The following is a 16,620-nucleotide window of genomic DNA, read 5'->3' on the forward strand; positions in this document are numbered from 1 at the left end:
TCAGTCACAGCATGCTAACCTGCAGATTCCATAGGACAAGGGCTGTATTTCCTCTGTTTGTATGGCACTGAGCATAACAATGGCGTTCCGTACTCAGAGAACTATAAGATGGTGGAATAGCCTCCAAAAAAAAAAAGCCACAGATGCTCCCTCACTAAGTTGGGACACTTAAAACTACATTAGACAGAAGCTCTTTTAACTGCGTGATAGGAAGCAGTCCTGTGTGGCAGGGGATGGGCCATATGACTTGATATAACTTGTCCATCTCTATTTTTTTTTATGACTCTCTGTTTTGTGAAGCCCTGAAATCGAGCATAACCCCCTCATAGCTTCGAAAGCACGTTGTGTTTGAAAACACTGTATTAGCTTTTCTTTCTAATTTGTTTTATCCTCCTCTTGCAAACCCAAACAATTCCTAGACAGTGACTCGCAATGACTAATGCAGTCTTGGAGACTTCTAGGTGTCCCTGTAACTTAAAACCAGAAAACAAGCTCCCTAATTCAGTAGCTAGACATTCCATTGAAGACCTGTAGCTTCTGAGTTTTTATTTTCCTTCTCCTCAGGGTTAAACATGCTTTTATCTACAGCTTGTCTCCCTCCCACACAAAGCGATAACATAAGATCTGCAGTAGTTTAAGACGAGCTGTAATTCAAACATTCTTTGGCTACGGTGCTGCCTACATTCTAAGTTCTACTGAACTGGGGAGCTCCCAGACATAGTTAAAAAAATGAAATGTGCTATGATCTTGCCATAAAGAAGGGTGGGAAACCATAGTTTAGGCATGTTCCCAAATCATTCTACAGCTCTGCAAGACCCCAAACCTGTCGCATAAAGCAGGAGCAAGTTTAAAATACAGTTTTGGCACATTTACACTGCCATGGTTTAGCCGTGTTAGGAAACCAGGGTGTCATAAGCCAGTCTTCCAACATGGTAGAAACGATAGTGTTGTTGGAACCTTACAATGTAAACACTGTGAATAAGGGCCTCCCTATGCACAAGAGGATTTTACTGAGTTTATAGCCAGGCGTGTGTCGTCACCAACCATGGTTATAATGTGATTTTTAACTATCTGGGTGTACCGGGATGTTTCATGCCTGCTCATGAGAAGGGCTGTAACGTGATTTCCAGGCTCAAACCAACTGTAACACCAGCATCAGCCTCCAAATTTGCCAACATGTGAGACAAACCACGGAAATGTGTGACCAAAATGTGGCGCACACCTGTGCTTTGTTGTGTGTTGTCCCCATGGCTGACAGGATTTAATGGCGTCTAGTGTTTAATGGCTTCTAACCTGTGTTTAAGGAAGTTTTTTCTCACTGTTTGAATTAAACTGCAAAACTGGTTTATTATTTGATGCATACGGTAAGGAAACCTCCTTAACAACAGGCTTTATAATTATAAGCCATTAAAATCTGTCAGTCACAATGTGACACGCAACAAAATGCAACAGCTCATTTGTCCGCCATGTCATTCCTCCTCTCACAAACAGCCGCTTCTGTCCTTTGTCTCCATCACTTTCCCCACTTGGCTACCTCTCCCAGTTCTTTACCCTCTTCCTGCCATTCCCAAATCAGAGGCTGAAGACAAGAGTGCTCTTACTCCACTCCCAAAATAAGGTATCAGGAAACTACCTGGAGCTATCAGGGAACAGCAACGGTGGAGTGTTCTGGTGGCAATGGCTCCTCTTGAAGCTCTCACCTTCCTTCTTATCTGCCCAGACAGCAAGCTCAACTTGGGAGGTGGAGGTGGAAGGCATAGGCAGCTCCTCAGAGTCCTTCCCAGCTCCACTTTTCCTTGGGATATACATGGGCAGCAGATGGTGGCTTGCAATGGCTCCTTCCATGTGCATGAAGAGGGAAGGTGCTGCCAACACACACCTGGGATCTGCACATAGTGATGTCACCACTACCACACGAGCCTGGGGGCGTGCTCCTTGCACAGTGTCTCTTCCTTCCACCCCCACACCAGTTGGCAGCTGATGCGGACTATTGTCCAAGCTGCTGCAGTCCAGTTTACACTGTCAACCTTAGCAATACTGCGGGACAGGGAGTCTCAAGGGGCTCCAAAGTGGAACTTATTGTGAAATGTGTTACGGTTGAAAGCTCTGGGTTGGATCCCCCTAGACTCGTCTAGCCAGGCCTCACTCCCACCTCCTCCCATCAACCTAAGCAAGCTGAGAGCTCTGCTCTATTAGCCTCAGTATTGTTTTCAAGAACTAAGATAAACATTTTCACTGAACGTGCCCTTGATATAATAGTGTTTGCTAAATGGTGTTTGTTGCCTCCCTGCCTGGCGTATTTAAGTGAGAAACCAAATGAATAGATTCTCGGTACCTCACCCATTTCTCTACAAGTGCACTCACTCCAGTTGTGTGGCTTTTCCCAGGCAAAGGAGGAAAATCTTTGTGAGGGACCTTTGCTGAAATAGCAGCAGCCCAATACCAGTTGACATGTGTTTGTGCTGAGGAAAGTGCTGCTACGGGGTCATACTGAACTGAGTTACCAGTAATTCTGTCAGATGAGCATGTCAGAGCAAGCTTCCATAGAACATGGTTCTGTCTGGAGTGTGGCTTGTATGGTTACTGTGCTCAGTAAGAGAGTTTAACGATCTGGAATTCGGAAACAGTTTCCCCTTAGTTCATGTTTCTGATCATAATTTTACAGTGATCACATGAATTATCACGTGAGGGACTGTGTGGTGTCTGACAAGGTGTCATATAGCAGAACAGATTCTCTTTATACTGGCTTGTTTTGTAGATCTCATTGACAAATGAAGGCAAATCTGATATATACTGTACTTCACCTTGCTGTATGGAAGGCTGTATAAGAGGCTTAATTTGTATTATATAATATAGTGTATTGACAAATTTAGTGTGAAGCTACAAAAACATATTTTAAAATATATGCACAAATGGAAGATTTAAGATTGAACTTTCAGTCTTAGCTCTGTTGATCCACTTGATTCCCTGACATTAATGTTGCATTAACGCTAGTCGTTGGCATAGAATTTCTTCATTTTTTTTTTTTAAATTGCCAATGCCCCTTGTGAGTTACATTATCTGGAACTATTTGTTTTGATGCTTCCTGAATTAAAGTACTGCTCAGCAGAGCTAGACAGAATGCATCCTACAATGCCAAATGAAGTGGTGAAAGAGATAAGATACTGTCGGAACACCGACTGAAGACAGGTTTCAGAGTAGCAGCCGTGTTAGTCTGTATCTGCAAAAAGAACAGGAGTACTTGTGGCACCTTAGAGACTAACAAATTTATTTGAGCATAAGCTTCCGTGGGCTACAGCCCACTTCTTCGGATGAAATGAATGGAACATATATTGAGGAGATATATATACACATACAGAGAGCATGAAAAGGTGGGCGTTGTCTTACCAACTCTGAGAGGCCAATTAAGTGAGAGAAAAAAACTTTTGAAGTGATAATCAAGATAGCCAAGTACACACAGTTTGATAAGAAGTGTGAGAGTACTTACATGGGGAGACAGATTTAATGTTTGTAATGGCTCAGCCATTCCCAGTCTCTATTCAAGCCTAAGTTGATTGTATCTAGTTTGCATATCAATTCAAGCTCAGCAGTGTCTCGTTGGAGTCTGTTTTTGAAGCTTTTCTGTTGCAAAATTGCCACCCGCAAGTCTGTCATTGAGTGACCAGACAGGTTAAAGTGTTCTCCTACTGGTTTTTGAATGTTATGATTCCTGATGTCAGATTTGTGCCCACTAATTCTTTTGCGTAGAGACTGTCTGGTTTAGGTCATCATCATCACAGGACCTAATCACATCAGCCACGCCATCAGGGGCTCGTTCACCTGCACATCTACCAATGTGATATATGCCATCATGTGCCAGCAATGCCCCTCTGCCATGTACATTGGCCAAACCTCTTGGAAAGTTCTGATTTAATTAAGAAGCCAAAAACTTAATTCAATTGTTAGGCCTCCGCAGCACTTAAAGTTCTATTTTGAAGACTTAAGTGACCTAAGAGATTTTGTGCTGGCCTTCTCTAGAAGGGTATGGAATTAAAAAAAAAGAGTAAGCATGTCAGCATATGACTGGCAAACTGTAAGGAAAATCTTTTTGAAATTGTGATTGATACCTTGCCAATGGCCTTTCACTATTGGAGTTACAGGCTATTCCCTTCCTAATAAAAGAACAAACCAATCCAACGTGGTTACTTGTCAAACATTTTATTTGTCATTCACACTAATTATAATATTGAATTTACAGAAGAAACTGTGGTACAAAGAAAGAAAGAAAGTCTCCATTAGAACTAAGTTAGCAGTCCAGCTGCTCGGCATGCTAGTCATCATGAATTTTCCTGTAGCACTGGATACTGCCTTCACTATGTACAGTAAGTGTCTACTTTGACGTGGTATCTAGAGACATCTTGTAGTGGGGGAAATCTACTCCATTTTCTTTTCCTATCTGGTTAAAAAAACAACAACAACAACAAATAAACCACCAGTGCTTAAAAGTTTCCCCTTCTGAAAAAGCTCAGGGTGACAGTTTTGAAGGAAAATGTGACCATTCCAGTACATTGCAACATCTGTTTTGTAAACATATCCAGTAAATGCTGAACAAATATACTCTGATGCTGTTCTGATAGGATCACATTTCCCATTGCGTTCTCTATCAGATTTACCATACAGTCATTTCAGACTGAAAGTTTCTTTTTTTAAATGAAGTCATAACTGTCACAGCCAGAAAACCACAAAGAACCCACAGTTTTTTGCACATTCATTTCTCCCCTACAAAAAAAAAAAAAAAAAAGAAGTGAAGTGTGTTTGACAGAGACCATGCTATAACTGTTTATAAAAGTGAATAAAATGTAGTTAATTTTGAAGCCTAAAATAACTAAGTTGGAAAGAAAAAAGCTTCACTTCAGTATTTTGCCAACACAAGGATAAGTTCATTAAAAACACAGAAAAATTAAAAAAATGCAGAGTAATTACAAGCACTAACAATATTTTGCTATGTAGCTTTTTAACTCTATTTACATACATAAATACAAGTAAGTCTGTTGATGCAACTCTTCTACAATAAGGAGAAAAAAATGCCAAGTGATCAGTACTGACCAAGCTAAATTAACAAAAAATGTTATGATGCAGGTAAACAAGAAAGTATTTTGCTCAAATAAAAAATAATCTATTATTTCTGAATTTTCAAACAAATCAATGAAAAAGGTCACTCAGAAAATAATCATGAATGTTTCAAGGACACAGGCAAACCAGGACACATATCACCTATCTCAGACTGTGGGCCACTTTCTGGAAATTGCTTGTCTCCTTTCCAAAAAATTATTTATCATAATTATGCATAAAATCCTCAGTAGCAGTAAGACAGGATGGGCCTGACTGCCACTTACACGAAGGACTGTTCTGGCTGTGCAACGGGGGGACTTAGAGTGGGTATAAATGTAATTTACAGAGCAGTGGAAAGGAGCCTTCATGCAAATGAGAGTCAAGTCCTATATTTACTCAAGTCTAATAGTACTTTGACTGCTAAGTAGGGTTGTTTCAAACATGGTTACAAATTATATTTTGCAAAAGGAACATTCAAACCCAACCCTTGGGGGAAAATATGAATAATTGTCTATTTTAGTGGGATTAGAATCCTGAGCCATCTGCTGGAGCAGAACAGTTTATAGGGAAATGGAACTGTCCTTTTAGGTTTAATTCAACAACGGGAATGATAAAACTGAATTAATTTAGAGAGGCACGAATACAGGAAATGTCTTGCTTAAACTTCCTTCTTTCACCTGCTAAGTGCTTTTGTACAGTCTCAAAGGTATGCCACATATATCGTCCTCATCATTTGTTGATGATCAAGACAATTCCTTAAAAACAAAGTACGTGGCTACTGGGCATGAAGGGGGGATGGTTTTCAAAAGACAGATGTGGTTTGTTTTCTGGCCAATTTATGATTTTTCACGCGGACTTGTGTGGATTCTTCAGTAGTGCTACAGTCTAAGCAGTGAAGAAGGACTTTTTTCAAGGTCACTGGAGACAAGAGACACTGACTATGCAAAGTGTCACAAAGGCTGGTTAAAGTTCAGTATGGACACTGTACTTTCAAAATATACTTTAACACTTTGTGTCTTCCACTTCTTTTGTTCTTAGCAAATTTAATATATAATTATGTTGAACTAAAAGGACAATGCCAATTTATGTATTTTAAATAATAAGAAAACTTTGAGCTTCTACTGATATCCTTTGAAACATTCCCTCATTTTCTGCATGAGAATAACCTTATTGACCATGTTAGATGCTTCCATTTGTAACTTGTTTTATTCCAAAGTGCTTCTGCATCTGACCAAAACAAAGAAGCAAAACCTAATATATATATCTATATATGTTTATATAAAGAAAACTCGAAAAACAAATTGTTTTAAATAAGTCCAGCTGTTTTGCTGCCTGCAGCCAAGGATCTTTGTAATTCAAATCCTTTAAAAAAAATTTTTAAACATCAAACACTGATCTGAAGTCCTGCTTTCAAATACTCTTCTGAGTTGACCTGCAATTGTTTCACTAATTTAAGAGGTACATTAAATAACAATCAGATCATTTTGAATGCACACATGTCAACATCAGCAGTTTGTAATTAATGAGTAGTACAACAAATGCATTCAGACCAAACCCTCCAATAAAATAGTGCCTTAAAATTTACAGTGACATCTGATATGTTTGTGCTGTTAACGATGGGCAACAGTGATGATTCCATAATAGCAGATTAGTACTATTATAATGCATTTCAAATTTTCTACAGGACAGAATATTCTGTGCACCAGTTTTGAATATTCCTCTTCCTTCAGAACTATATGATCACAGAACTTTTAAACTCCACTTGTTTGATATTCTGGTTTCCAGTTGCGCCTGATAGCACTTTTCAGCTCCATTTACTTGTGATTTGTTAATTTGCTTTATTTTTTAGTACAGTGGTATGTACAGTGTTGTGGTGGAAACTTTGGGTGACATTCTGACCCCATTTAAGTCAATGGCAAATCTCCAATTGACTTAAATGGCACCAGGATTTCACTCTTGGCATGCCACCTACATGCTAGATTCTGTCCTTGAATGAATACTTGACTCCTACTAAAGTCAATAAGAAGCCCAGGCAGGATCAATAGCAGAATATGGCCCTATATATTTGGTTGAAGAGAGATGCTTGACACCATTGTGTCTGCTTTACAAATTATATACTTCCACACTGCTGATCCTTCAAGTGACCGTTGGTGTTGAAAGACCAGCAGAGGAAAAGAATGACTTTATAGGGTTTCAAATGGCAAATTAAATAAATGGAGCAAAATGTAAACAATATGGCTAGATAACTAGACAACACGTTACCCATCGTTATCTCAGCCTTTTTTCAATGTTATAAATTTAACTTTGGCTGCTACCAAAAGAAAAGAGCATATTTAAATAATAATAGTATCAACAAATAAGAAAAGTCTAAACATCAAGCATAAATATTGAGGAAATCATAATAGTACAGTAGTTGAAAATGACCTAAGGCTGTAGCCATTGCATTACACAAAGTCCAAAAGAAAAAAAGTTAAATTACCTCATTGAAAAGGGGCTGATACTTTCAGTTGACAAAGCAATAAAGAAGCAAGCATGATTTTTTTTTAAAAAATGAAATCTTTTTGCAATATATAAGGTGCCAAAAAAGAAATAAAAGAAGTTAGATGCAAAGCAGGATGAGTTGCATCCTTAAAAAATTAATAATAATAAAAAAATCCATATTCTTTGGAATATATAACTTGGTAAAAAAGTCAATGTCCAAGATATAAAACTTCTCATTCACAGCATTGCTAAATCAGAAGCATTCACAGTTTCCCTCTGGGAATCTTCCTATACTTCCTTATAACTAACACGTCCATATGATTAAGTATACTCACTAAGATTGTGTTAGATTTTAAGTCTTAAAATTAGAAGTGAACTAAAGCACTTTTTAGGACTTTGGGAGACCTCCAAAATCAAGGATGTTTGGAGGCCACTGGTATGTCTATCTACCCACCTTCCCTATCTCTAGACCAACTTAAATGTTCTCCTTTCCAGAAGTTCAGCCCTTGAAAAAGGCTACTTTTCTGGAATGACATCCCTTCACTGATTGGCTAACACCATGACATCATTCCTGAAGTACTGACTTTTGGATCGTTTGCTTCTGAAAGTGATGTATAAACATGGCAGTGCCCACAGGCAAGAAAGGTATTTATGGGATACCTATGGGCATCAGCAGATAAAAAGCACTTTAGTCCTGGCCCATCTCTACTTATAATTAATTCAATATGGTCGCCATACCGCTTCTTCCAGCCTTGCTGTGGTGCCCATGTTAGTAGGGGAGTTGCTGTGACTACCTTCTGCCTCCACCACATCGCTTTGGTTTGGAAGATTGGGGTTGAGGAGAGTAGACCCTGTGGAAGCATTAGTGCAAGGAGGGAGGATACGTGGGGGTGACCGATCTCCCCCAGACATCATGGAGAACTGGTATGACCCTGCTGATGTCCCGTAATAGAGATGGTAAGAAGGTGAGCTGGTCTGAAATGGGCTACCTTGAGACTGAGAAGAACCAGGATATGGAGGAGGGAGATAAGTGTGATATCTTGTGGCAGTGGTCATAGCAGACATACCAATTCCTATTCCTGAACTGACAGGCGTTGGGGTGTAGGTGAATGCTCCAGGATAGTGCATACGAGGATCAGAAATTGAAGGAAGAGTGGAGAATGGGCGATCAATTCCCACCCTGGGATCACTGAATGCTGTTAGGTCAGAAGCACCTAGTTTTTGAGAGAAGAAAAACAAATCAATTTTAAATGGAAAGAACAAGATTTTAATGAGTCACGAAAGGACAATGCTTTCTCATGGCGGATCAGTGATAGGGTATTGGTAACACTGGCTATCTGAAACTTTTGAATTCATTTCAGTAAAGGGGCAATTAAGAGGGATTACCCTTGCCCTATAGGTTTTTATTTGTTTGTTTGTTTTCATAGCACTTACAGCCTACGCAATATTTACAGCTTCAGAGTGCTCTATAAACATTAACAAAATAGTCATCACAGTGCCCTTGTGAAGTAGAAACACGATAGTAACAAGTAGTTTTGGAGAGGGGGAAACTGAGACACCAAAGCTAAGTAATTTGCCAAGGACCACACATTGGTAGAGATGGGACCTTGAATGCAGGTGTTGCAGGTTTTCAGTCCAATGCTTAGTCTCTTGTTGTAACTGCTTTATTTGTCTGTCTTAAAGATTGAAAGCTCCTTGGAGCAGATTCTGTTTTTAGGTATACATATGTGTGTTCTGCACACTACAACTAATAATAGTGGTCCACATTGTCTATCAACCTTACTGAAGTTAAGAAAAATCAGGCCTCTTTAAGGTGTCCGAAAGTTGGGCACTGAAAAATGGAGTCTCCTGAAATCATTACTGACTTTTGAAAATCTTGGCTTTAAGAAGTCAATAAAATGACATCTATTGCAGATTTGTTTCCAAGCAGTATACTTTGGGATTAAAAGATTGAAGTGGTTTTTTTTAATGGAAATGTTTCACACCTGACTAAGCTGAACATCTGATATGACAGCTAAACTCTGCTCCCATTGGTTTGACACAGATGAAAGTGGGCTCCCGCCCACCATTGCCTCCTCCAAAGGGATTAAACAACCTGAACAGATAACACTGGTCTACAATTTTTGAGAAGTCGTCTGCTTCAGAGATAAAATGTGCTATTTATTATGTATTTCTATGTGCTGAATTCAAATATGACAATTAAAACAACTGATTGGCTACTGTTTCTAAGATATTTCAGTTTTTACATTTTATGTCTATGTATATTGTGTAGATAGTAGAGTTTTAATCATAAATTGTAAACCTAGATCTTTTCATGTGTTTATGGTTGCTTTACATGATAATATTTCACCTGTCCTGTTTATGTAACACTTTAAAAATCAGCAAAAGGGTGTTATAAATAAAATTTATTATGAAACAAAAGGCAAAAAACTATTCTGTACATAGTTTAGTCCTATTCAGTGTCTACTCGGCGCTTCTTGGCTTGTCTCTTGTATTCATTAAATGGAGCATCTCTTGTCACTGTCCAGCAATAGTCTGCAAGCATTGATGGGCTCCATTTGCCCTGATAGCGTTTCTCCATTGTTGCAATGTCCTGGTGAAATCGATCGCCGTGCTCGTCGCTCACTGCTCCGCAGTTCGGTGGAAAAAAATCTAGATGAGAGTGCAAAAAATGTATCTTTAGTGACATGTTGCAACCAAGGCTTTTGTATGCCTTGAGGAGGTTTTCCACCAACAACCTGTAGTTGTCTGCCTTGTTGTTTCCGAGAAAATTTATTGCCACTAACTGGAAGGCTTTCCATGCCGTCTTTTCCTTGCCACGCAGTGCATGGTCAAATGCATCATCTCGAAGAAGTTCACGAATCTGAGGACCAACAAAGACACCTTCCTTTATCTTAGCTTCACTTAACCTTGGAAATTTTCCACGGAGGTACTTGAAAGCTGCTTGTGTTTTGTCAATGGCCTTGACAAAGTTCGTCATCAGACCCAGCTTGATGTGTAAAGGTGGTAACAAAATCTTCCTTGATTCAACAAGTGGTGGATGCTGAACATTTTTCCTCCCAGGCTCCAATGACTGTCGGAGTGGCCAATCTTTCTTGATGTAGTGGGAATCCCTTGCACGACTATCCCATTCGCAGAGAAAACAGCAGTACTTTGTGTATCCAGTCTGCAGACCAAGCAAGAGAGAAACAACCTTCAAATCGCCACAAAGCTGCCACTGATGTTGGTCATAGCTTATGCACCTCAAAAGTTGTTTCATGTTGTCATAGATTTCCTTCATATGGACTGCATGACCAACTGGAATTGATGGCAAAACATTGCCATTATGCAGTAAAACAGCTTTAAGACTCGCCTTCGATGAATCAATGAATAGTCTCCACTCATCTGGATCGTGAATGATGTTGAGGGCTGCCATCACACCATCGATGTTGTTGCAGGCTACAAGATCACCTTCCATGAAGAAGAATGGGACAAGATCCTTTTGACGGTCACGGAACATGGAAACCCTAACATCACCTGCCAGGAGATTCCACTGCTGTAGTCTGGAGCCCAACAGCTCTGCCTTACTCTTGGGTAGTTCCAAATCCCTGACAAGGTCATTCAGTTCACCTTGTGTTATGAGGTGTGGTTCAGAGGAGGAGGATGGGAGAAAGTGTGGTTCAGAGGAGGAGGATGGGAGAAAATGTGGGTCCTGTGACATTGATGGTTCAGGACCAGAAGTTTCATCCTCTTCCTCTTCCTCGTCTGACTCAAGTGAGAATGATTCTGGTGCATCAGGAACCGGCAGTCCTTCTCCGTGGGGTACTGGGCGTATAGCTGATGGAATGTTTGGATAATGCACAGTCCACTTTTTCTTCTTTGACACACCTTTCCCAACTGGAGGCACCATGCAGAAGTAACAATTGCTGGTATGATCTGTTGGCTCTCTCCAAATCATTGGCACTGCAAAAGGCATAGATTTCCTTTTCCTGTTCAACCACTGGCGAAGATTTGTTGCACAAGTGTTGCAGCATATGTGTGGGGCCCACCTCTTGTCCTGATCTCCAATTTTGCAGCCAAAATAAAGGTGATAGGCTTTCTTAACCATAGTGGTTATACTGCGCTTTTGTGATGCAAAAGTCACTTCACCACAAACATAGCAGAAGTTATCTGCACTGTTCACACAAGTACGAGGCATCTCTGCTCACTTTGGCTAAACAGAAATGTGTCCCTTTGCAAAATCAAACACTGACAAAGAAGAGAGCACGACACTGTATGATTTCTAGAGCGGATACAGGGCAATTTGTTCAGCAGAGTGATGTAAGCTTCGTTATGATTGCATCATCCATGACTTCTAGGAATAACATGATGCAATTCATATCATGTATGACACAATACCAGCTCCAGATTGCATCATTCATTGTTTTGCCTAAAAAGCAAGTACTGTCCAAACCCAGTCATAGATTTATTCATAGATCCAGTCAAAGATGTATTTTAATCATTTCTGGTTTAAATTGAGATCCCTTCCCTTTATAACTCACTTATCCTCCGCCATTCCCAAGTCAAGGGTCGTATATACTGACCCAATAGCATATCTTGAAAACTAGAGCCAATCAACAATTTTAAGCATCATTTTCGTTCTCAGTGACCCAGAATTAGTAAAGTTTGACTACATTTATTTCAGAAGCATTTTGGCTGTAGAGCAGTGTAATGGCCTCCTTAAAAGGGTCTTCATCCTGACTCAGATGAATGGAAGCTGTCAGTCCTCTGATGTGGCAGCTATGTATTATCAAAATAACAATAATAAGAAAACTTTCCCGAAAACAACCCTTTTCAGACAAGGGGTGGATACTGTATGAAAGGAGTGTGTGTGCAGAAGGAAGCACTAGTATGTGGAAGAAGGAAAACAAAGCAGTCTGCTCTGACTGGATTGAAAGGTAGAGCAGACATACTACTAGTGTCAGGTTCTGAAAGCTTGTCATAGCCAGATTTCTTCAATGGGTTTCTAAACCTTTCTTAGTTCCTTAGAGTGTTTTGGTGTGCAAGTGTGGGTTTTACTGGGGGAGTTACAATGATACAAAGAGATATTTTATGTTAATACAGAAGAGTATTTAAAATATAAATAATATCCCACAAACAAAAAACTTAATTACAAACCAGTTAAGGTTGTTGAAGGCAAAACCCACCCAACTAGACCCATGACAGCAAGGAAACTGCAAGTGAAAGAAGCACTCAGATATCACACTAACTCTGGTCACTGACAGATTCTGCATCTCCACAGAGAAACCACTTCCACCTCCAATAGATACAGAAACAAATTACACCCCCCAAATTCATCTGATGTGCTGTAATGTAAAACCTGTTCACCAATCTCACAGTTTCCCACAAAAAATAACTCATCATACAGTAACCTTGTGTGCGTATTTCTATAGTAACTATAAATGAATTTCCTTGCGGTCAGAGTTAAGGTTTTGTAATACTGTCTGAGTGAGATGAACTCAGGGCATGTGGTGTATTTCTTTATCTGTTGGAGTTGTAAGTGATTTTCCTGTCAGTGATAATGTTATGCTGGAGTGGTAAGGGAAGATGAAAGAGTGTTCCTTTTACATAGACACCTATACGCATGTACGAACTGGAAAAAAATGGGGGCAAAATATGTCTTTAAAAAAAAGAGTTTAAATTAGTTTTCCTACCATCTTTAACACACACACACACACACACACACACACACACACACACACACACACACACACACACACACACACACACACACACACAGTATGTTAAAGCTGGTCAAAATGTTTGGTTCCAAAACAATTTTCAACCAAAAAATGTTTTTTCATTTGTAAATAAAATCTTTCCTGGACAATTTTAGTTTTGTTTGAAAATTTCTGGTTATTCAGCAAATGATTTTTTTCCCAGTTTTTTCTTTTTTCTTTCTCACTTTTTTTATTTTGCTCATGGAAAAGGGAGCGATGGGAGGAAAAAAAGGAGAGAAAAAGGGAGAAAAAACAAAAATAATCAAAACGTTTCATTGCTTTGGTTTTAGTTTGTCAATGAAAAACAAAACAAAAACATTTCACAGAAGATTTTTTTTTTTAAATAAAGTTTTAATTGTCTACAAAAATCCATTATCAATTTCCAGCCTGCTCTAATATCTAGCTGTCCCCTAACCTTAACAAAATAACCTATTTCTACTGAGAAGCCCAGATAAGGATAGGTAAGTGATTAAAAAGTGCATCATTGAAAACAGTATTTTTAAGCAGGTACAACCCACTATAAGTCCAACAGCAGCATAGACTATAGGCCATTCAAGGGGTCCCACTGACGTCAGAAGGATCTCTACCTACTCCAACAAGGCCAACATTTGCTGCCAAGGGGTAAAGTTCCAAAGAGCTATGTAGGAACTTTAGTTGTGTGGTTCCCATTCATTTAAAGAGAATTCATGATGGTGAACACCCAAATGTTGGTTCAAGAGGTGGGGGTTAATGTCAGTAGATGGACTGCGGTAAATGATACAAAACCAGGTGGTAAGTGTCATTTAGAGATACATTTTTATGTTGGCCTGTAAAGTTCTGCAGTGCAATTCGACAAAGACATAACATAACACAGTAAAACACAACACTTAAAATGTCAAAAAAACCTCCATCCTCTGTTCAGCTGTAAACCCCTAATCTGCTGTGATCTGCTCTGAATTTAGTGTGAGGGAAGGAAGCAGAGATTAAACATCCGCAGCATTCATTTCTTGGCAGATATTGCAGCTCTCCAGCTATCTAAACTATTTTTATAGTTCTGCATATCTCCCATTTCAAAGCAGCTAAAATTAATTTCTCTTCTGGTTTTTGACAGTGACATTCTGGATTTCTCCATCACTTAGCCAAAGCCAAGTAAACACTTGAAAACTTTTTCTTGCAGACTCAAAATGTATTTCATCCCGATTTGAGTAAAAAGGTAACAAGATGCTAAGAAGCTCCAACCACTGGTATCACTGTGGTTTGGAAACTGCCACATGGCTATGGTGGTACCTGTTTAGTGTGAATAACTTTTAGGTACTTACTTGAGAGTCGGCTTGAGAGTTCCGCAGTGAGGGATGTCATTCCACTAGCTCTCCCAGGTGAAATTGGAGTGGCAGGGTGCACTGAGGGCGTGGCGATTGATCCCAAGTATTGGTAGGACTGATCATAGGACCATGGAGGAGATGGCTGTACTTGCCTTGAATCTGCAAAGGAAAAGAAGTATTGAGAGAGAGGTTATTTTTAGCCTCTAAACACCGTGATCAAACATAGGAACTGAACCAAATGGTTTATACAGAAACTTATCATTCGCTTCAATTCACAATTTACTTCAAACATTCCCCTTTGTTAAGACACCTTCAGATGAATCGCTCTTTAAAATGTTATTTGTGTTGCTGTGATTTTTGATCAGTTGAAGCTTTTTGATAATTCACATTGATGGTGGTCAGGGAAAAGCGGATTAAGCTTCCCAAGGTGAAAGTGTCAATGCACAAACTGTTCATGGTTGAGGTACATTAGTATTTCAGTCGTGCAGTGTTGTTGCTGCTGTGCCACAAAAGTAAGACTCACATGTCACTGAGTAGAAGACAGCTATGCTAAATTGTGACAATTTAGACTGGGATTTTCAAAGGATCCTAAGGGAGTTAGGTGCCCCGTTCAAAAGGATGTGGGTGTCTAATGCCCTTTGGCTTATTTGAAAATTCCAGTCTTAGTTCTGTGACAATTTATTTTGTTAGAGATAGTGATTACAGTGATTATGGAAGGTCTGTTACTAGAGATGAATGAAACTACTAGAGCTGGATGAACTTCAGAATTAGGAGTTCTTGTGCAAGCCTCTTGGAACTGAAAAATTGGAAAACAGGATATTTCATAATTTCTGGTGCTTCTAGGTGAAATCTGGAAATGCAAACAGTTTTTTTTTAAATAGAGAAGAAAGTTAACCAATTATTTTTTAGCCTCGGAACTAGTTTGGCTTAAGTACGGGGTCAAAGATTTGTAGCAGGGATGAGGGGCAGTATTTATATTCGTCCAAAGCAGTTTGTCCATCGTAGGAACCACCTCTTTTTGCCACGTGAGCGTCCACATCTGGAACTGGCATTTTCCCCATCTGCACAAGCTGCCTTTTTACTTTCAGGAAAAAACACAAAGCAAGAATGGAAATTGTCTCTTTTTTCCACAAATCTGGGGTTTCTCACTAGTTTTCCCAGCAGTGAGAATTTTCTCCTACCGCTCAAACTGACTAATTGTCTCTTTGAAAGAAGCAAATATCAGAGTGGCAAAAAGCTGATACTGTGCACAGAATGGATACCAGCATGGAAATAAATGTTCTCAAGTTCGAGGTGAAGGACATAGAGCTTCCATAAGAAACCACATTTGGAGGTTTGTTGCGAATTATGGAGATTAGATTTATATTTCGTTTCTTTCATTTGTTTGGAAGTGGAGATTTATCCAAAAGCAGAGTGGAGTAACCTGGCCTTTTAAAAAATTACTTGTAAGGCCACTTGCAGATTAAACCTACTAAATCAGTCTAGTTCCATTGATTTCAATATGTCTATTCACCTGAGTACCAGGATAATTGGATCCTGGAAGGACCAACTCTAGCAGGGAAACTGTATAGTTCAGTCTTCTTGCCCATTCAGTCCTTGGTGAATCTGCTGAGACTGCTATCCCAGAAGCCAATTTTTGTTTACCTATTTTATCTGAAGGGTTTTCTAATACCCACACCACTGCAGAAGAAGGTCCCTAGTGAGCTTCCTGGACTCTCTGCCTTTCTTCCTTCCTTGGAGGGAGGAAGCTCCACTTCATTTGTATTTGCTTCTTTTTTCCTTCACCACCATTTCCAGTTATGGTAGGAAAACTATTTCAAAGAGGGAAGGATCTTGTAGCATGCCCTAAAAGTGGTCATACTCTGAATTAGTCTAATCTGCCCTGGAAGTTGGTTTCACAGCGGAACCCCCATGACTCAGCATACTTATCTCCTGCTCTCAGATGCTCTGTCTTGGCCTGTAGGTATTGAAGAAGAGTGAGGAAGGAGCTCTACCTATGGGGATTGACA

General features: G+C 39.5%; 1 protein-coding gene across 3 annotated transcripts in view; it reads right to left on the minus strand.

The window, feature by feature from the left end:
- Positions 1-8,292: 8,292 nt before the first annotated feature.
- The window catches only part of RUNX1 (RUNX family transcription factor 1), a 204,359-nt gene continuing 196,031 nt past the window's right edge, over positions 8,293-16,620 (minus strand). For all 3 annotated transcript variants that reach the window (XM_065402432.1, XM_065402445.1, XM_065402439.1), the window contains 2 exons: positions 14,609-14,770; positions 8,293-8,786 (listed from right to left, as the gene is read on the minus strand). In XM_065402432.1, the coding sequence (XP_065258504.1) occupies positions 8,293-8,786; positions 14,609-14,770 (656 nt within the window). The remainder of the gene's footprint in view (positions 8,787-14,608; positions 14,771-16,620) is intronic.

Source organism: Emys orbicularis, chromosome 1 (assembly GCF_028017835.1).
Source record: "Emys orbicularis isolate rEmyOrb1 chromosome 1, rEmyOrb1.hap1, whole genome shotgun sequence".
Classification (NCBI taxonomy): Eukaryota; Metazoa; Chordata; order Testudines; family Emydidae; genus Emys; species Emys orbicularis.